Below are 22198 nucleotides of genomic sequence, written 5' to 3' on the forward strand. Positions count from 1 at the left end.
TTTTACTCCTGAATGAAAAGAGGTAAACAGTTTCTAGTTACCTCTGAGATTAGGTGGGTTGAGATCCACGAGTGTCACAGTAATTAATATAAAAATAAAATTTTATTTTAAAAATTGAGATCAAATGAACCCATAAACCTGAGGGCAGAAGTACAGTGGGAAGCATTTAGATAAAAAATTAGCATTTTTGGCCAGGCACGGTGGCTCACGCCTGTAATCCCAGCACTTTGGGAGGCCAAGGTGGGTAGATCACGAGGTCAGGGAGTTCAAGACTAGCCTGGCCAGCATGGTGAAACCCCATTTCTACTAAAAATACAGAAATTAGCAGGGCATGGTGGCGGGTACCTGTAATCCCAGCTACTCAGTAGGTTGAAGCAGAGAACTGCTTGAACCCAGGAGGTGGAGGTTGCAGTGAGCCGAGATCACACCACTGCACTCCAGCCTCGGCAACAGAGTGACACTCCGTCTCAGGGGAAAAAAAAAAAAAAAAAAAAAAAAAGCATTATCATTGTGAGTTTGGTCTATGAGATTACTGAGCCACACTAAGGCTGTGGATGAGGCTGTTTTCCACTGTGGTCTGATCCTATACCATCTGTAAGTTACACTGCTAAATGCAAGAGAGAAAAATAAAAATGAGACAAAAGAAGAGAAAAACATATTAGATGAGAGCAGCCAAGACAACTTGGATCATAAATCCTACCCCTGCCACTTGCTAACCCTGGGGTGAAAAGTCACTTAGCCTCGCTAAGCTCAGTTTCCTCATGTGTAAGATAAATACAATAATAATGACAAAACCTGCATCTTGGCATTGTTATAGGAATTAAATGAGGTAATTCCCATAGAGCACTTAGACATAAAAGTACTCAAACAATGTCAGCTCTCCTCATGGTAAAGTAGGTACTTTATTTTTAAAATACGGCAACATGAAGCTTCAAGTTAAAACTAATCAGATCCAAGTTGGAGGGAGGAGATCAGGGAAGGTCTTTGCAATGTGCTTTGAAACTCACTAACCATTTTCCTGCCTGTGGAAAACAAAGCCCCACCAAGATACCTCCTACTCCATGAAGTCTTCCTGGATCATAAAGGTGATTTCTTTTTTTACTTTCTTTTCCACTCCTACTTTTACAGTATTTATCACAGACTATTATTAAATATTTCTATGCAACCACGTCTCCTCCAACCTAGAAGAAAAGATTCTTGCCACTGTACCTATTCATCTTCAAACGTTCTTCAATACCACCCACAGAGTTTTATGGGCACAAGAAAGGACAAACAGGCCACCTGGGGAACTTGAAGAACTGAATGCTCATAATATGCTGGGTCCAAATAATTTCACCCATCTGAGAAAAGGCTCGGCAGACTAAGAGAAGGTCGTAGTTTTATTCCTATTGAAGTTCCAGTTCATGGAGGATGTGTGGAGAGAGAGAGAAAGAGTGGATGAGAAAGGAAAAAAAAGTTGGCTAAATAATGATGCTGGGGGAAACTCAAATAGTAAAAATAATATTGATGAATGTTGAAAATTATAGGCTTGAAGGCACTGACAGGCAAGTCATTCTTTTGTTGTAGCTGCTGCCAGTTTTTACTAAATGGTTCTCTCATATTAACTGGCCATCTGATAATTTTACTCTACACAGAAAAAGTCTAAAATATAACATGAAAACTAGAGTCCTATTAGCAGGCAAGCTGGGTTGAATAGTGTCCCTCCAAAACTCATGTCCACCAAGAACCTGTGAATGTGACCTCATCTGGAAATAGGGCCTCTGCCGGGGTAATCAAGTTAAGATGAGGTCATCTTGGATGAGGGTGGACCCTACATGCAATAACTATTGTCCCTATCAGGAAAGACAGACACACATTCATAGAAGGGAGGACAGCCAGGTGATAAGGAAGACAGGGACGGAGTGATGCCAAGATGCACTAAGGATGGCAGGCTACCACTGGAGGCTGGAAGAGGCCAGGGAGGATGCCTCCCTAGAGCCCTGAGAGAAAGTGTTGTCCTGCTGACACCTTAATTTTGGACTTCTGTCCTTGAGAACTGTGAGAGAGACAGTTCTGTTGTTTTAAGCCACTTAGTTTGTGGTACTTGATTACAGCAGCCCTAGGAAATGGATACAACATGTAAATTGCTTTTTCTTTCATTTTCTACTTTTATTATTTAAACAAATACTAACAGAGCACCTACCATATGCTAGGTACACTGTAGTAGGTGCTGGGGTTATATTTCATATTATGTTCTCTCAGACTTTTTTTTTTTTCAGCCTGGATACAGCAAGTTTAATGTCTCTGCTGTACATAGAATTAACACCCTTTCCCTTCCTCATCCTTATGCTGGCAACAGGATATGTACTAGAAAATTTGACTCTTAGAGTCAATGAATAAAAGGATGGGATCACCTTCATAGTTCTTTTCAAAAAGGATGCTTATAATTTAAATGATGTCCTAATGGGAAGGAAAGGTACAGGGCAAGAGGCTGTTTCACATTTTAGTCCATTAGTCTTTGGCAGAGCCCAACCAAGGCCAAATTCACCTAGGATGCCCAATGGCTGTGGGGATCTCCACAGGGTCAAGTAAGCAAACCCAAATGAACATGTTGGATTAAAAAAAAACAAGATGTAGAAACTCTTGAAGGAAGAGCTTCACCCTGAAAAGGGAAGAGGAAAATGCTTGGAGGGGAAGGGCAGAGGGTCAGTGTGTGATCTCTGCTGTGGTGGTGGGCAGGGGCTTAGGAGTTAAGCCAAGGGTGCTGAAGACACTCGGCGGCAGTGGCTCTCTTCTCAGGGATCAGCTCCAACATGGGCAGTAAGAAATCTGTGAAGCCACAGAACTTCTGGGGAAGGTGCCTCGCAAGCTCATTGTGGCAGGAAAATATTCCAAGGAATTTTTCACCAAAAAAGGTGACCTTAAACATATCACGAAGCTGAAACCTTGGGACCTTTTTGAGGTTCTAGTGGGGAAGTATGAGTGGTCTCAGGAAGAGGCAGCTGGCTTCAGACATCATTTTGAACACTGTAAAACTATGACACTAAGAGCAAATAGCTAATCAACAGTCTAAAATAATTTGGAACACTAAAATCCTGAAATATAAACTCTGTGTAGGGTCTGAATGGCTAAATTTAAAATGAATTAACTCTTTAAATTATCCAGTAGGTTTCCTTGTCATCTGGATGAAATTTTACCTGAATGCATACACACACACACACACACACACACACACACACACACACACATATATATATATAAAAGACAAAAAAATCACAAGAGCACCAAAGCACCTTTTAGAATAGGCTTTAGGTTTAAGCCATAAATAATTTTTATTTCTGGATATAGGATCATGTTATCTGCAAACAAAGGTAATTTAACTTCCTCTCTTCCTACTTGAATGTCCTTGATTTCTTTCTCTTGCCTGATTGCCCTGGTTAGAACTTCCAGAGGATATTCCAGAAGATCTTTGTCTTGTGCCAGTTTTCAAGGGGAATGCTTCCAGCTTTTGCCCATTCAGTATGATACCGGCTGTGGGTCTGTCATATATTTTGAGGTGTGTTCCTTTACTGCCGAGTTTATTGAGAGTTTTTAACATGAAGGGATGTTGAATTTTATCAAAGGCCTTTTCTGCATCTATAGAGATAATCAAGTGATTTTTGTCTTTAGTTCTGTTTATGTGATGAATCACATTTATTGATTCATGTATGTATGTTGAACCAATCTTGCATCCCAAGGATGAAGCCAAATGGACTGTGGTAACTAAGCTTTTTGATGTGCTGCTGGATTCAGTTTGCCAGTATTTCATTGAGGGTTTTTGCATTGATCAAGGATACTGGCCTGAAGTTTTCTTTGTTGGTTGTATCGATGCCAGGTTTTGGTATTGGATGATGCTGGCCTCATAGAATAAGTCAAGGAGGAATCCTTCCTTTTTCATTTTTTAGAATAGTTTTAGTAGAAATGGTACCAGCTCTTCTTTGTACCTCTGGTAGAATTCATCTGTGCATCCATCTGGTCCTGGGCTTTTACTGGTTCATAGGCTAGTTATTACTATCTCAATTTCAGAACTCATTATTTGCCTATTCAGAGATTCAGTTTCTTCCTGGTTCAGTCTTGGGAGGATGTATGTGTCCAAGGATATATCCATTTCTTCTAGATCTTCTAGTTTACGTGCACAGAGGTGTTTCTAATATTCTCTGGTGGTTGTTTGTATTTCTGTGGGGTCAGTGGTGATATCTTATCACTTCTGATTGTATTTGATTCTTCTCTCTTTTCTTCTTTATTAGTCTAGCTAGTGGTCTATTTTATTCATTTTTTCAACAAACCAGCTCCTGGATTCATTGATTTTTTGAAGAGTTTTTTATGTCTCTGTCTTGTTCAGTTCAGCTCTGATCTTGGTTATTTCTTGTCTTCTGCTAGCTTTGGGGTTTGTTTGCTCTTGATTCTCTAGTTCTTTTAGTTGAGATGTTAGGTTGTTAACCTGAGATCCCCCAAAAGCTTCTTTAGATGATAAGCAACTTCAGCAAAGTCTCAGGGTATAAAAATCAGTGCGCAAAAACCACTACCATTCCTATATCCCAACAACAGGCAAGCAGAGAGCCAAATCATGAATGAATTCCCATTCACAATTGCTACAAAAAGAGTAAAATACCTAGGAACACAGTTAACAAGCAAGTTAAGGACCTCTTCAAGGAGAACTACAAACCACTGCTCAAAGAAATCAGAGAGGAACAAGCAAAAGGAGAAACATTCCATGCTCATGGATAAGAAGAATCAATATAGTGAAAATGGCCATACTGCCTAGAGTAATTTATAGATTCAATGCTATTCCTATTAAACTACCACTGACATTCTTAATGGAATTAAAAGATATATATTTTAATTCATATGGAACAATAACAAAAAAGCCCGAAAAGTCAAGACAATCCTAAGGAAAAAGAACAAAGCTGGAAGCATCACACTACCCGACTTCAAACTTTACTACAAGGCTACAATAACCAAAACAGCATGGTACTGGTATAAGAACAGACACACAGACCAATGGAACAGAACAGAGAACTCAAATATAAGACCACACACCTACAACCAACTGATCTTTGACAAACTTGACAAAAACGAGCAATGGGGAAAGGACTCCCTATTTAACAAATGGTGCTGGGATTAACTGGCTAGCCATATGCAGAAAACTGAAACTGGATCCCCTTCCTTATACTATATACAAAAATTAACTCAAGATGGATTAAAGACTTAAATGTAAAACCCAAAACTATAAAAACTCTAGAAGAAAATCTAGGCAATACCTTTCAGGACATAGGCACAGGCAAAGTTTTCATGATGAAAACACCAAAAGCAGTTGCAACAAAAGCAAAAATTGTCAAATAGGATCTAATTAAACTAAAGCACTTCTGCACAGCAAAAGAAACTATCATCAGAGTGAACAGGCAGCCTACAGAATGGGAGACAATTTTTGCAATCTATCCATCTGACAAGTCTAATATCCAAAGTCTACAGGGAACTTAAACAAATTTACAAGAAAAAAAAATACCATTAAAAAAGAGGGCAAAGGACATGAACAGATGCTTCTCAAAGGAAGACATACATGAGGCCAACAAACATACGAAACAAAACTCAACAACACTGATTAGAGAAATGCAAATCAAAACCACAAGATACCATCTTTCATGGCGATTATTCAAAAGTCAAAAAACAACAGATACTGGCAAGGTTGTAGAAAAAAAGGAACGCTTTAATGCTGTTGGTGGGAGCATAAATTAGTTCACCCATTGTGGAGACAGTGTGATGACTCCTCAAAGACCTAGAGGCAGAAATGTCATTTGACTCAGCAATCTCATTACTGGATACATACCCACAGGAATAGAAATCATTCTGTTATAAAGATACATGCATGCATACATTCACTATTTACAATAGCAAAGACATGGAATCAACCTAAATGCCCATCAATGATAGACAGATAGACTGAATAAAGAAAATGTGGTATATAGACATCACGGAATACTACGCAGCCATAAAAAGGAACAAGATCATGTCCTTTGCCAGGACATGAATGGAGTTGGAAGCCATTATCCTCAGCAAACCAACACAAGAACAGAAAACCAGATACTGCATGTTCTCGCTTATAAATGGGAGCTGAATGATGAGACTACACAGGCACACGAGGAGGAACAAAACACAGTGGGGCCTGTCAGCGAGGGATGGTGGTGGGAGGGAAGAGAATCAGGAAGAATAGCCAATGGGTGCTAAGGCTTAATACCTAGGTGATGGGATGATCTATGCAGCAAACCACCATGGCACACATTTATCTATGTAACAAATCTGCAAGTCCCACACAGGAGTACCCCTGAAGTTAAAATAAAAGCTGAAGAAGAAAAAAGTGTTGACCCTCCCAAAAACATAGCAATTTTTATTTTTTCCCATTTATTCCATATTAATTTTTTTGTACATATTTTCTAAGGAATATATTTCAAAATCTATGGGTCTAAGATTCTTAGATGTAAATCTCTTACTCCTTTCAAAGGTTAACAGACAATTTAGGTACAGAAAGGGTATAGCTGCGAGATGACAAGGAGATAACATTTAATGCATTACCTAATTTAAGAAAAAAATTATTACTCAAAAGTTTAACTTTTTATTAATCAATAATAAAACCTAGAGATACCCTAATAATCTTGGGGCAAAGTCATCTTTTTTTCATGCTAGAAGTAAAGAATCGTACACAGCAGGTGTTGGTTAAACTGAACTCTGTTGCTGTTTCCCACGAACTCTCAAAGTGATGCCGCAAATCACTTCATTAACACCATGTGGCAAACAAGCAGCTATAATTAGGTGTTAGTCCACTTTCCATGCAACCATGTCCCAACATTGATCATTTAATTACTTTAATTGATTTATGTATTTGAAAAGCACTTGATACTTATTGATACAAACAATAACATTTTTACTGAAGTATCTATTTAAAATTTAAGAAGTATTCTGCAATCCAGAAAACAAATAGACCTCCAAAACCTCCAATGCAATATAATTTTAATATAATTTTAAGTGATCATATGAATATCTCCTGTCACCTTGAATGCTAAAAGAAATGGATTTTACTTTTTAATTTCAAAATAACAAGTTAGCTTTAGCTACTCACACTATACAGGTCCCTTGTTTCTTCTTTCATTTTAGGGATCTCAAGAAGGAGGGCCCAGACTTCACCTCTGAGCTGGAGTGGTATTCCTTTGTAAATTCGCCTATGAAACTTATTAAAAGAAAAAGAAACTGAAGGTTACAAACTGACAAAAACTTAGACTAGTCTCTATAGTCAATCTTGCTGATATTTGTTAGCATTGTATTTCCAAAGCATCTATGGCAATTAATTAATACATTTCAACATGGCACACTGAGATACTGTCATCTCTGTTTTTAAGATTCTAACAGGGAGACACAGACAAAGAAGGAGAGAGTATAACAAGAAATTGTTAAGAATGCCCAATGCATGAGCATGTTCAGGCCATTACGGAAGTGTCCCTTAAGTGGCACGAAAGCAGTCAGTGCTCCTTTTAAAGGTGTGAACATCTGATTTACACATTCCCTGATGGTATAATTAACTTCTTACACACTTTCTTCCTTTTATCCCACACACCTAAAAGATGCTCCAAACAGCAAAAGGGTTGCCTTGTCCCCAAAATGTCCTCATGGAATGTAGAGTGCTGTCTAACTCCTAATCTCTTTCCTACCACCTTCTCACTGGTCTCTCTAGAAGATACCAAGCTTCTCCTCATCTATCTGAAACCTCAGTTAATCCTATCGGCAATCTTCACTGTTCTCTCTCTCTCAGACACTCTCATTCCCCACCCACCCACCCCCCCACCACCACCGCCGGCTGCCCTTTCTCCTTCTTTTCTCTCCTCTTTTCAGTTCTTGCTATTTCTTCAGGAAAACTTTTTCTTTTTCTTAAATGACACTGATGCTATCTGATAAGACAAAAACGATAAATCTCCATAAAGACACCACTTTTGAATGAAATTAGGCATAAAACAACAGTATCATCAACTCCCTCCATCCTTGAAAGTCTACTGCTATTGCCCTAAGATTCTTAAGTTCAATATACCTCTCCATCTTCTTGTAATTAATTTTTTCCTCAAGTCTAATTACTCAGAATAACATAAAACCTATTACGGTCATCACAATGTTGTGCATAACACTTTGAAACTTAAAAATAGATGTCCAAACAGGGAAGTAATTAAATAAATTATAGCAGAAGCCCTTCAGGTAACAACTGGTACTCTTATTATCACCATAATATAGTTGAATGTTATGGTTCAGAAAATAAGATGCCAGTTCTAATAACTGAAATATTGAAGAGCTACAATAACCAGTACACAAGGCTTTAACTTCTATTACACTACTTAGATTTTTTTAAATCTAAGTCATAAGGCAGCTTTAAGAAACTTCAATCATGTGGCTGAAGGTGAGTGACCAAGTCGAACAACTTTTATTAAAAAACAGTGAATACTGTAAAGTTGATTCAAATAATGACTTATAAAATTTGTTTTGTTCTTTTGGTATAAATATAGTATGCTTCAAATTTGAAATTTCAGCAGACAGCGACTACAGTCATATAAATTTTAATCCCAGGCGATCACTTTAACTGGAGGAGTATGTACAGGAAGGCTTCATGCTGATGAGAAAACTAGACTTGCAACATTTGCCTCATGCTCGACATTTACAACCATTAATTGCAAACTGAGTGTGGTTAAAAACAAGTGAATTTAAGACTTGTTTTCCCAAAGGAAGTTTATGATCTATACCACTTCACGATTATAGTAAACTGTGATTTTAAAGTAATATCATCCACAAAAAGTCACTTCAAATTATCTTCTAAATTTCTAGAGTAAAGATGTCATACCACAGGCAACTGATTTGAGTATCAGAAAGTGTAGAAATCACTGCAAATGCTAAAAGTAAAATTTTAATAGGAAAGCGTAATATGACCGAACAAGTAAAATGACATTTTTAATGAGTAACATAAGAGCTCTGACACTTCTTAAGCTATATTACTTGAAAAGCCTTCAGACATTATTTTGTTGCTATTGCTCAATTGTGTACTCAATAATTGTACGTAAGTTACTGTCCACCATTTATCCTAAGGTTAAATCTAGATTTAAGAAAAAAACTCCATCAAATAGATGTGATTACACTAAAAAGTAGGAAATTTTGAGGTAGAAATAAAAAATTAATGGTCCCTATATTAGTACAGAGCTAAAATTAAAAATCAGGCACATATGGGAAAGGTTAAGAAAAAAAACACTGATACAGCGTCATTATCATCACCCATGGCAACAATTAATCCAAACTTTTACTGGGCATTTACCACGCACAAGAAACTATTTTAAGAAACTATTTAACAACTATTAGAAACTATTTAACAACCATTTAAATAAGAAACTATTTAACTAGTTAAACTCTTATTTTATCCCTTCCCTTTAAGCTATTTATGGATATTTACCTCATTTAATTATACCAACAATTCTATAACTTTAATTATACCAACAACTCAATTTTACCGATGGAGAAAGTGAATCACAAAGAGGTTAAATAACTTGCCCAAAAGTAAGCACAAGATGTTATAAAAGATGACTGATTTTACAGTTCATAAAAAAACAAGGACCATCTCCCAATGTCCATGGCACATGGAACAAAGACCATCTCCCTGTGTCCACGGCACATGGTTTTGCCCCATGTAAAATACACAGAATAGCTGAAATACATGGAATAGCTGAAATACACGGAATAGCGAACAGGAAAGTGTTAAGAAAGCCCAAGAGCAGAAAGCACTAAAATAATGATAATATAATTACACCAAAAACTTAAAAGGAATATAAAAACGATGTCTTTGGAATCCAAGCAGTAGGAGGTGACAAAACAAAATATGTACACAAAATCACATATAGCAGAAAAAGAAATTATAAGACCCTAAAATAAAAATTTTCTAATTATGCTGATTGTTTTTCAAATACTTGTACTACTACTAACTTATTACAGTTACACATCTTTCTTCACAAATTTTCAACTATCATAGAAGTTTTAGAAACTTTATAAAACAAAGTAGGAATTACATCCAAACACAACAGTTTGGATGAAATCTGCTTATTCCCCAGAACAGTAGTCCAGTTTACAGTTGTTGATAATCCCTCAACTATAGAGCGGCATTTCATCTTCTCCACATCAGCCCCATAATGTAGGTTCAGTGCACGGGTTCCACTTACAATGGAAGTAAAACAAGATGCAGAAGAAAAGTATCTGCCCTAGATCAAAAAGTTCCATCTTATTACAAATTCGGGGACTTTCTGCCAAATCACACTGTCTTCTAAAAATTACCGCTTTATTAAAGTGGCAGAATTTATCAGTAAAAAGTGATAGCTGGTTGTCCTCAACTCATAAACGAACATCATTCATTCATTCTAAAATGATACTTACAATGAATGCCTGCTTTGTGGCCAACGCTTATGAGGTCCTGTGGCTACAAACATGAAAAAGATCTGTGGAGCTCACAGTGTGGTGGGAAGAGAAATACATAAGCTGATAATTTTAACTTAAACAGAGAATCCTTTATCATAAAATACAGTCACATGCATGAACTGCTAACAGTGCTGACGGGGGAGGTGGTGGTAGAGACAGACTCCCCAGTGAGCCAGAGTGTTCAAAGAAGAATGGTGGGCATCACACTGTCTGGATCTGCGAGAGAAGCTATCAGGGAGTGGCTAGCCCTTCTACAAAAGGATACATACAATTCTAAGAGAGAACTAGAAAAAGGTTAGGGACAAAGTTGCTGGGGTGAGCACCATGAATCTGCTGTGATGATCACTTCTTATGGGTCCAACACAGGCACTGTCATCCTGAGCCTATCTTAGAGATAACAGAAGAAAGGAGGAACTAATCCTGTGAGAGGTGGAAAGGATTTCCTTTAGACAAAATGAGAATAAACTCAATACTGAATAAGAATGTGCCAGGAAGGGAAAAGTGGGGGTGGGAGCAGGGATGTGGATAATGATGAGTCCAACAGTAATAATAACAATAGTTAAATAATACTTTATTTATTATGAGCTGACACTATGCTATGTGTTTCTAAATTAATTTATTCATTGTAATATTACTGCATCCCTAAAGAGGTAGGTGCTATTATTAACATACCCATTTCACAAATGAAAAAATTAAGACATAGAAAGGTTAGGTAACTAGCTCAAAAGAAACTGTGTTACAAGAACTCAAATTCAGTCTGAGTCTGACTTCAGAATCCATACTCTTAACAACCATGATAAAGAACTTCTACATATTGAATTGTAACAACATTTCAGTATTCCAATTTGAAAAGTATTACCTTTAAGATTCTTCTACAAATTTATTTCATAGATATGATACATAAAATATTTAAAAAGTCTACAGTAGTCCCCCAGAAACGTTTAAAAATCTATCAACTTAAAAAAAAATTCCAACAAATGACTAATGTTTTCAGTACCTTTTTCTAAACCTTGGTGATTCAGTGACAAGTGTGCAATCCACATCATTATGACTGCCAGTGAGTAAACTTTTCAGTCCAGCAAGTCTGGCTGAGTTTTGTGCGAGTGTGCGCCATGAAACAGAGGCTCACTCGAGCTGCTTATGCCTTTTACTGCCTCTCCATTTTCTCTAATCATCCCGCTCCACTGGCTCCTTTGTTTCTGCCTTCAGCAGCAAGTCTCCCAAATCTGCATCTAAAAAAGTTTTAAACCATCCACAAGGCCCTACTGTGTTAACTACATTCTACTTCCCTGACAGACACCAAAAGGGAAAGCTGGCATAAAAGATGGTACAGTTAAATAAGTTCTAAGTCTGGACATTCTTTTGCTTGTTGCTAACAAGCTGTATAACCTTAAGAAATTTATTTCTAAGCAATATGCCTCCATTTCAAGTATATCATGACCAGTTAAATCATAATGGTCTCCACTTAACAGAGATAACTTCACTTCATAGACTGTATTTTTAAAATACAGGCTGGGCACAGTGGCTCCTGCCTGTAATCCCAATGCTTTTGGAGGCTGAGGCAGGATAATCATTTGACGCCAGGAATTTGAGATCAGCCTGAGCAACACAGCAAAACCCTGTCTCCACAAAACAAACAAACAAACAAACATTTTTTTTTTTCAATTAGCAGGCATGGTGGTGCTTGCCTATGGTCCCAGCTACTTGGGAGGCTGAGGTAGGACAATCACTTAAGCCCAGGAGCTGCAGGCTGCAGAGAACTGTAATTGTGCAACTGCACCCCAGCCCGGGCAACAGAGACCCTGTCTCTCAAAAAAAAACAAAAAAACAAAAAAATTAACGATACAATACTACTGTACATGGGGAGGCAGTCACTGTGAGAACAGAGGCAACATAAACAATCTTAATGGAATTTTTTTTTTTTCCATTAAAGCTTGGGTTCTAAAATTCCAAATATTCCCTACCAGAGCTATATTTTTATTTCAAATGTTTTTAGAATTTCTCTGTATTACTACTATAAAAGTAAGTAATCTGGAGAGAAAACACACTTCTCCTTGAAAGACAAGAAAAAAAATGCTAGTTTTTTTACTTGAATGCAATTTAAAACTAGGTGTGAATTGAAAGCAGTAATTCTTTTAGAAGGTTCATTCTGTTTCACACCAAATTGGGCCATATATATCATCAAATCATTCTAGCATTATAGTTATGGGAGAGTGCTTCAAAATTATACTTCAAAGAAATGGCACTGCTAAAATCTCTCTTAATGGGAACTGCATTAGCCAGAGTTGCTGTCAGAATTGCTGACAGCAGAATTCTGCCCAGTAGAACTGCTCATTTTTAGAGAGGCTTACATACTTTCATAGGCATATGTATACCAGAGAAGAACATAAAGCCATATAATTCTACAAATATTTTATTAGAATGAATGTGAGATTAAAGGATAGGTGCAATGCATTGAAATCTACCCTGTAATTACCACTTGAGCAATCTTTCCACAAAGATGTAAAGTAGTTGTCAAATGTAGGCCAATGTGAGACTGCAAAATATTAAACAAGAGAACAGATGTTGTAACTAATATTCTACTTTGAACCCAGTCCTTAGAAACAGGATATCCTGAGTTCAAACCTTATGCTAATAACAGCCAGTTAATAAAATCAACAACCCCAAATGAACTCACTCCTGATGAAAATAAAGTAATATAAGAGCCTGACTAAGGATATTTAGTATGCTCAAAAAGAAAAGGCTCATTAGCTCTGTAAGATACCCATGTCAAAAAGATTCCCATGGTTAAGTTTCATGTGATTTAAGATCCCTCTTAAAAATTCATACCTCATATTAAAGACCAAATAATCCTATAGTAAAGAAAGAAATCTTGCTTAATTTTGTTTAGCTCAGGTTTTCCCAACTTTATTTAACCAAAGAGCCCTTTCCTCATTTAATAATAAGCAACACATACTGACTGCATACTAAGTGCCTGGCACTATTCTATGCTCTACATAAACTAACTTATTTAATCCTCACAACAAGCCTAAAGGGGTAGGCAGTACAGCAGAGAAAAGTTAAATGCCTTTCCCAATGTCACGTGGCTAGGAAGTAGAGGGCTGGGGTTTGACCCGTGATAGTCTGCCTCTAGAATCTGCCTCTTCACCATCAGGCTATACTACTGCTTCTGTTGAACTAGCAGAACCCAAGAAACTCATGCTCCCTGGAATTCTTATTGGCAAATGTTGACATAAGATAATTTGTACCTATACAAAAAGGGAAAAGAAAGGATTACACTGAAAAAAGTGTGAGGAAATGGACAAAAATCCCAACAGTTAACTCAGTTGTGTTTTGCTGGCAGGACTAACATTTCTTTTTTTCCTTTAAAATGTTTTTATTGTTCAGCCCTTCCTTCGAGAAATTAATAGGGTTAGTTAACATTTACTGAATGCTTATTCTATGTAAGATACAATGCTAAGTGCTTTACATGCATTAAATCATGAAATCTTTGTCGTTTTGAAATGGGACACTATTATCTCCATTCTGCAGATGAGGAAACTGAGGCTTAGATGTCAGTGTTCTTAAAATATGGCCCATGAAATAAAAACAATTTTCATAATAAAACTATTTCTTTTTACCGCGCTGGCTTTTGCATGATCATAAAAAAGCTATGGTGAAACTTTTGCACTGATCATAGAAAAGCTATGGTGGTAAAAACTGCCAGCTCTTGGCACAAATGAAGGCAGCAGTAATGCTGTACTGTAGAATCAGTGATTCCTCACTCTATGTTTTAAAAAATCAGTTTAAATTAAGAATGCCCTCGATGACGCAGTAAAAAGTGTTAACTTGATTAAATATCAACCTTTGATGGAGGTCTCATTAACATAACGAGGAGTGATGACACGGGAGGTGCATACGGAGCTCTGTGCTGCACAACCAAATGCAATGACTGTCTCAAGAAAAAGCGCTTACGATGAAATTGTTTGAATCATGAACATTTTCACAAAACACTGTTATTACTTGAAAGAATAACTAAGCAACTGTCACTCAGCATTGGGTATTTGGCAGGCATTTTCTCAAAAATATCTTAAATGAGCCTGTCACTTGAAGGAAGATAACTGATAGAGTATTTACTGCCACTGATGATGCCTGACCTTTCAAATAAAACTTACAGCTTTGGAAAACTTCCACCCCCAGGAGCTTGACATCTTCCCACTGTTTAAAAGACTTTTCTGATGAGAAGCCTGGTGATATTAATATATGTCAGTAATTTTCTCTAATTAACTTAGCACAAACTCAATGCAAGGCAGAAAGATTAAAAGTGAGGTTTGTTAGAAGCTTTTGAAAAAGAAGATTGCTCCTACTTGAGGGAATGCTTCCAGAGGCCGACCCTCTCTCTTTCTGAGCAGTATGACCTGGGGATATAAAGCCTGGAACTGCTCCAGTGATTCTGACCTCAAAGGGAAGCCAACCTCAAGATGGAGCTAACAGTGCAGAAGGCAGAGAAGAGATGGAAGAAACTATGGCACAGGCAACTTCAATAAGCAGCTGAATTAAATCACTCCTGAAACCCATCCCACCTCTGAACCACCCAATACACACTCTTAAATGTTGAAACCAATTTGAATCGGGTATTATGTTACTTACAATATAAAAACTCCTAATTTGAGGCATACTGCTAAATCAAAATTTCAAAACCAAATATGAATGTAATACTCTTATAATTAAAGAAGAACTTCTACTAGGAAAATCCACATTGAGTTTATATAGTTTCATATGGAAATAACATTATTTTAAATTACCTTTTCAGTGTTCTTGTATTTTTCCCATCCTTTCAGCATTTTCAGCCATTTGGTAGTTCTTTCAATTTCCAGGTGCTTTTGCTAAAATAAAATAGAAATTCATTGTTATTGTTCGTTTCTTTACTTATAAATTATAAAAAACTTCGAAGAAAATGCTGCTAAAAAAAGAACTAAAAAGTTATGCTATATTAGCAGATACCCTATCTAACTTTTAAAAAGTTGGATAATCTCAGAACTGTCTCAATACTAGTCTATAGCTAAAGTTAAGACTAATAGGAAATGCTCTATCTAGGTAAAAAGATAAAGATATTATTTAAATTTTCCAAGACTTTAGAAGTAACCAAAATATTGTGTATTCTACAAATTTAAACAAAAATTTTTTTTAATATTTTGAAATATTTTACAAAGGAATAAAAACACAACTTTGAAATTTAATTATCTTATTTTACTGAATTCTAGTATATTGACGTTTTTAGTGAGAGTTAGTTTTTTAAAAGCAGAAGTGGCTGTTTATTTATTTATGGAAAGATTAATGTGTAATGAGTCTTATGCTAAAGGAAAACTATTAAAAAAAAATACTAAGTACTAGTTGCTGCCCTAAGGAAATTTGACCAGGTGCTAAGGACAATGGACAAGGAACACACTGCGTTGTAGCAGGCACTGGTACTGGCAGGAAGGGCCACGCAGAAGGGGCAGTCAAATCCACCTAGGCATGCCAGAGAAAATGATCCCAAAATGAGGAACAGTGAGATTATTAGCGTTTTTAATCAAATGCAACGTGGGAAAGAATGTTCTAGGCAGCTGTGAGAATGCGTGTATTTCTGAGACAGCAGGGGCCGACAGCAGCTCCAAAGGGTTTACAAAAGCATCAGGACACCAGGCTGCCAAAGTTGGGGGAGGTCTCTTGCGTGCGCACTCAGGTGAAATTCAGGGGCAAGGCTGGGGAATGGGGAACGTAAGATGGAAAATGCTCACTCTTCACTTCTTTGGCTTCCAGGAGAAGGAATATTTTTTCCTAAGTACCTGGGCCCATGAGTGTAGTAAGTATATGAATAAAAAGCAATGGAAATACAAGTCTACCCAGAAAAGGAAATCATTCTGAGGACACATTTTATGCTCAAGGATGCATGCTCACTGCCACCCCACGAGGTAGGTATGATCGTCACCATTTTACAGTGAGGAAACAGAGGCACAGAGAGCTTAAGGGATTTGTCCCAAGTCACCCCTCTAGTAAGTGGTAGAAACGGATTCAAAGCCAGGCAGCCTGGCTCCAGGACATACACTCCGAGCCACCACATCTCTGGCTCCCATCCTGTCCTCTGCCCTAGTTCAGACAATCATCATTCCTGGATGGAAGCAGCAGCTCCTTACTGACTGTCTGCAATCCAGCCTCAAACAGGCAGGCATTATGCTGGCAGATGGCATATATGCCTCACCACTAATATTTTTAGACCTAAAAGCAGCAGAAAATTCCAAAGAAAATCCTGAATTTAGGAAAAGTATCTCACCAATGAGAACATTTTTATAGAATTTCAATTTTAGGCATATTCTTAAAACTCTTAAATTACCTCTTTTTACAATTTTTGTATGGGTTTCTCACAAAAGATGAGCACTCATGAGCAAAAGATATTATTTTATAATTCACATTTTTCAAAAGGCTAAGCATATTCCTCATTATATTATTAGTGATAAAATGTTGCAGATGGTTCCAGAAATATGTTTAATTTTAAAACTCAGTGGGGCACTGAAATCTAATTAATGTTTCTGCTAAATGTGACTTTAGAGAAGGCCAAGCTGTGAAAAATTAAGATTGATCTAAATCACCATTTGGTATTTTTTGTTCTTCTGCACTTTCTCCCCTGACTTCTTTAAAGCATAATCCTTTTTTCCACCAACAGGAAAACACCAAATAGTTCAAGCCAACCCAAGAGTATAATAACATACACTTTGCCAGGAACAACCCTGCTGAGATCTTGCAGGTCTCTTGCTATCTTTCATTTTGATGACCATGAATTATCAATGAATAACTTTAGGAAGTAGTCATTTTTTTAAAGGCACACTTTTGCATTCTGATGATTATCATATATACAGATTATTTTAAATGCTATATATTCCCACACTGCAAGAACAAAACACACACATACAAAAAAAAATTTAAGGATCATTAAGTATGCTTTCTTTCCCCTACAGGAAAAAAATAGAAAAAATAAAATAATATATATTTTATATAATATATAATACATATTACATATAGTATCTGATTATACATAATATATAATTATCTTATTATATAATTATATATCTTATATAAAATAAATACATAAAATATATAAAGTATATATAATATAATATATAAAATATATATTATATATATACACACACACCCCTTGGGAAGCTACAGAATTCTAAAATTATGTATCAGTATTCAATCAAGTTTAAGTGTTAACTCCATAATGCTGTCCATTTAATAATACCAAACTTGAATGCACATGACAGTCTTTTTCCCCCAGTCATGAATCTATAATTCATAGATGAAATATACTTTCTCACCAAAGATGCTGAAGCTAACTATTCTAGCAACTGTTTTGAAGAAGTAACTGAAAACATATTCACATATGACAAATGTGAACTTAAGTGCCCCAGAAAAATAAGCTAAGGAATGTCATCTTGCCACAGACTCAATCACAACAAGACAAAACTGGAATATAACAGTGTATTAGAAACTCCACTTCAAGTTCAACAGAGACTTTAAAGTCGACAATAACTGAAACTATTTTCCCAAACATGCTGCTAGTATGCTTCTGTCCCTGACATGAACTAACACCATCACTACCCACTAAGTCCTCCTTTTCTCTCACTTCCCACCCCCAAATCACACTCTGCTGGGTCCATGTTGTGTCTCCTGCTTCCATCCTGTCCTCTGCCCCAGTTCAGGTAATTGGAGTTCCTGGATGAAAACAGAAGCTCCCTGCTGGGATCCCTGTCTTCACTCCGGCCTCCACACTGCTACCACAACCCTTCACACATGTCCCACAACCCTTCAATGGCTACCCATTTTCTAGAAGTAAAGTTCAAATTTCTTAGCATAGCACACATGAGTAGCCTTTCAGAATGCGGCCCCAATTCACCTTCTAGTTCCACCTCCTGCTACTTCTGTGATCTGGCCACCCTGAACTACTTGCCATTCCCATACACAATGCATTTTCAGCCTTTGTGACAAAGGCTTCCTATTTGTCTCCCTGTGATTTTCTCACCATCATCTGGTAAAATCCTACGCATCCTCTCAAGACCTAGGTCAGATGTCCAACGCCTGGAACCTTTCCCAGTTCTCTCCATGTTCCAAGCATGTTCCAAGGAACAAAACCAACTGTTCCCTTAGCATTCCATGGCATGGATTCAAGACCCAGATGACCTGGGTTCAAATCTGAGTTCTGTCCCATGCTGTTTCATTTGGGGGCAAACTACTTAATCTTTCTGCACCTTAATTGTCTCATCTATAAAATGAGAATATTTTGATCATTGTTACAGCACCTAACATCTGTGTTCTAGTTGGCCTAAATGCCCAAACTGTATTATCAGTGTATGAACTCCTTGACTATAGAGACTGGATATGTTCGTGTTTTTATCACCTAAAACAGTGGTTGTTATATAAGAAAAGTTAAACATTTAAAAATTAAACAGAATTTACATAAGAAAAAAAAACTGAACACTATGAAGGAATTAATAACATTCTGTGGTCTCAAGGTGGAAGAGTGGGAACTAGAATGAATATGAACAGACAGACTGAAGTCAGAATGTTATTTCTGATAGCAATGTGATCGCTGTTAATACAGAAGTAACCAGAAGTTAATAATATCTCATATGTGGCAGAATGGTAGAAATGGAATTATTCCATCATGTGGGTAACACTTTTCAAAGTGTTGCCAAAAGGCAGAGCTGCTGATGTTAACAGCCTGTGTGAAACTGATATCAAATAATTCTGTTGGCTTCATACACAAACATCTTACTTCTCTCAATTTGTATTTTGAAATATTTCAAACCTACAGAAAAGTTGAGAGAATAGCATGTCACATACTTATAAATGCTTCATGAGATTCACAGATTATTAACCTTTTGCTAGATTTCATTTATACTGTTTGGGTTTTTAGGGTTTTCATTAGAAAATCATGACATGAATAGTTCATCCCTAAATATTTCAAGTATGTATTGCCTAAGAACGAAAACACATTATCCTACATGATTCCAGTACCATTATACCCAAGAAATTTAAAATTGATTATTACCTCATAAAGCGCCCATACACCAAATTCCCCACTTGTCCCAAGACTGTCCTTTACAGCTGTTTTTTTCTGTGGTGTGGGCAACTCGGAATCCAATCATGCATTCTGCATTGCCTTTGCTGGCATGTTCCCAAAGTGCCCTGGCCTTTGTCTTCGATGACACTGACGTTTTGAAGAGTCCAGGCCACACTATCTGGCTTTGTGTGATTGGCTCCTCTGGATTTTAGCAGGATTATCACCCAATTATGTTGTCATTCCCACCACATCATATCAGACGCACATGATACCAAGCTGTACCACTTTCAATGATGATGCTACAGTTTCATCATTCAGTAAAGGTATTTGCCCAATTTTTCCATTAATAGAGAAATTCCCTTTTGTAACTAATAAATAATCCATGTGATATACTTTGAGACAGGGTGCATGTCGCGTTCCTTAATAACTCTACCCAATGGTCTCATCATCCATTGATGATCCCTACCTGAATCAATTATGGCTGTGATGGTGGTAAAATGGTGTTTGGGTTTTTCTTCTGTCACTCCTTCTATATTATTAAATGACATTATTAACTTTGGACATTAAAAAGTTTCTTTTCTAGCTCCTCCCCTTTCAATATCACTATAGTCTAAAGAATTATTTGATTTCATATATTATAATCTATTATCATCATTATTCTTTTTGAACCTCAAACTGTCCCCTGGGAGGTGGGTTAGACTACTTCCCGTCTGAGTGGTAATTTCTCCCCTTCAAATTTGTCCTTTTGATATGCCCTGTTTGTCTTTTACCATTTCTTAGTGTTCTGGTACAAAATGATTTTGGCCCACCTTATACTCTCCCTATCCCAACCTGGAATCAGCCATCAGTTCAAGAATCTGTGATTCCCTTTAGTGGAGAGGATGTTCAAAACTAAATTTTGGGCACTGGATGTGCTTTTCACCAATGAAATTTTTAAAATTGTATAGAAGATCCGACATAAGAAAATTCTACTTCTCTCAGAATGTCAGAGCTAACATGCAGCCAAGAAAAATAATGCAAAGGCCATCATCTCCACCTCTACTCCCTCTGCTATCTCTCCATTACCTCTCCTGGCTAAGAACATGCTACACTGCTGTATACTTTTCTTCCCATGAGCTGTTTTCAGGGAAGAGCTAAACTTCTGTTTAAAGTTTATGATCTAATACCCTATTGTCTTAAGTTGATGTTGCCTCTAAGTCAGAACCGGCCTCTCCTACTGGGGCAAGGAGGGTGGAAGGATTAAAACTGGGACCAATATCTTCTTTGTTACCTCTCAACCTCCAGTGATCTGAGACTACATTTTCAACCCTGTACAGGACCAGCTGAACAGTAAGTACTCAACAATCATTTGCTGAATCATCTACATAGCTTTGTCTTCTATCTGGTCCCAGGCCCTTCCCACTATTAACATGGCTAATAATTCAGATAGTAAAGGCTACACACATACACAATTCATGGATGGATATTACATAGCCTTCTCCGTAGAATAAGAAATCTTGGGATTTGCTCAGATTCAAGTCTTCAGATGCTTTAATGGCTCTATTTGAACATTAGTGTGTATTGTGATATAATAAGAACTGTATGATCTCTACCCCCAGTTCCCTCTGGGAGGTCATGGGAACTTCTAATTTATAGCCCCTCACAGGTGATAACCTGAGGCTTTCAACTGACTTTGGATGTGACAGGCAATCTTATGGAAGTGAGCTCTTAACCTGTGAGGTCTGCACCTACTCTGGTTAGTGGCAGAATTGAGTTAAATTGTAGAAAATACATTTATGTCCACTTGGCAAAAAACCAACACATATCTTGGTAACCAGAAGTATTCTGTGCTGTGTCAAGTATGAGAGTAGGAAAAACAGTTTGGTTTTTCCCTATCTTACAGTTTGTTTTTCGTTTCAGTTAGGACTCATGAGTGGGGACAAAGTTGATGGGAGTCAGGCATGCCTAGACCTCACCAGCAGAGGTCAGAAGAAGACAGGAAGTACAAAAAGAAATGTGTCTGTTTTTACAGAACACCCTGACATTGGAAAGTCTGTCAGTCATGTATCTTGAGTAAGACTTCATACTACATTATATTAAGACTTTTTTAAGATATAAATAGGTTCCAATATTCTATACACAATGCAAAAGACTGCACTACATGAAAGGATAGCTGAATCTATGAAAATACATAGTTTTACATATCTGTTCCTCCTTATTAAAATCATCAATAAGCTCAATGAAACAATATAATCCATTATTAATACTGTTCTCTACAGAGTAAATATAATGTTTGTTTATGTGCTTAAGTGCCTGTTTGGGGGAAACCAAAGCACTTAGTAAACACCAATACTAATCCTCTTAGGAAGGACTGTATACTACTCTTCCTATTTTAAATAGAGAACTGCCTTATGTAAAATAATACATTGGCAAAGCTGGAAGGAAAGCTGTGATTACCCGACTATGTACTAGTGTACAAGTCTTCCCCAATGGCAATAAGAGCATGCTTCAAGTGTATGCTCTGTAAAGACTACAGACCAGCAAGACTATCATTTCTAGATTTTATTCCATTTTAAAAATGTAAACTTTTTTTTTATTCATTTCCTGGAAATAGTAGAACTTGGCTACTAGGACTAG

At 37.0% G+C, this 22198-nt stretch overlaps 1 protein-coding gene across 3 annotated transcripts in view; it reads right to left on the reverse strand.

The window, feature by feature from the left end:
* USP6NL (USP6 N-terminal like) overlaps positions 1-22198 on the reverse strand; it is a 156469-nt gene that overhangs the window by 38406 nt on the left and 95865 nt on the right. For all 3 annotated transcript variants that reach the window (XM_008002254.3, XM_073018719.1, XM_008002253.3), the window contains 2 exons: positions 15288-15368; positions 7133-7240 (listed from right to left, as the gene is read on the reverse strand). In XM_008002254.3, the coding sequence (XP_008000445.1) occupies positions 7133-7240; positions 15288-15368 (189 nt within the window). The remainder of the gene's footprint in view (positions 1-7132; positions 7241-15287; positions 15369-22198) is intronic.

This window comes from Chlorocebus sabaeus, chromosome 9, assembly GCF_047675955.1.
Source record: "Chlorocebus sabaeus isolate Y175 chromosome 9, mChlSab1.0.hap1, whole genome shotgun sequence".
NCBI classification, from domain to species: Eukaryota; Metazoa; Chordata; class Mammalia; order Primates; family Cercopithecidae; genus Chlorocebus; species Chlorocebus sabaeus.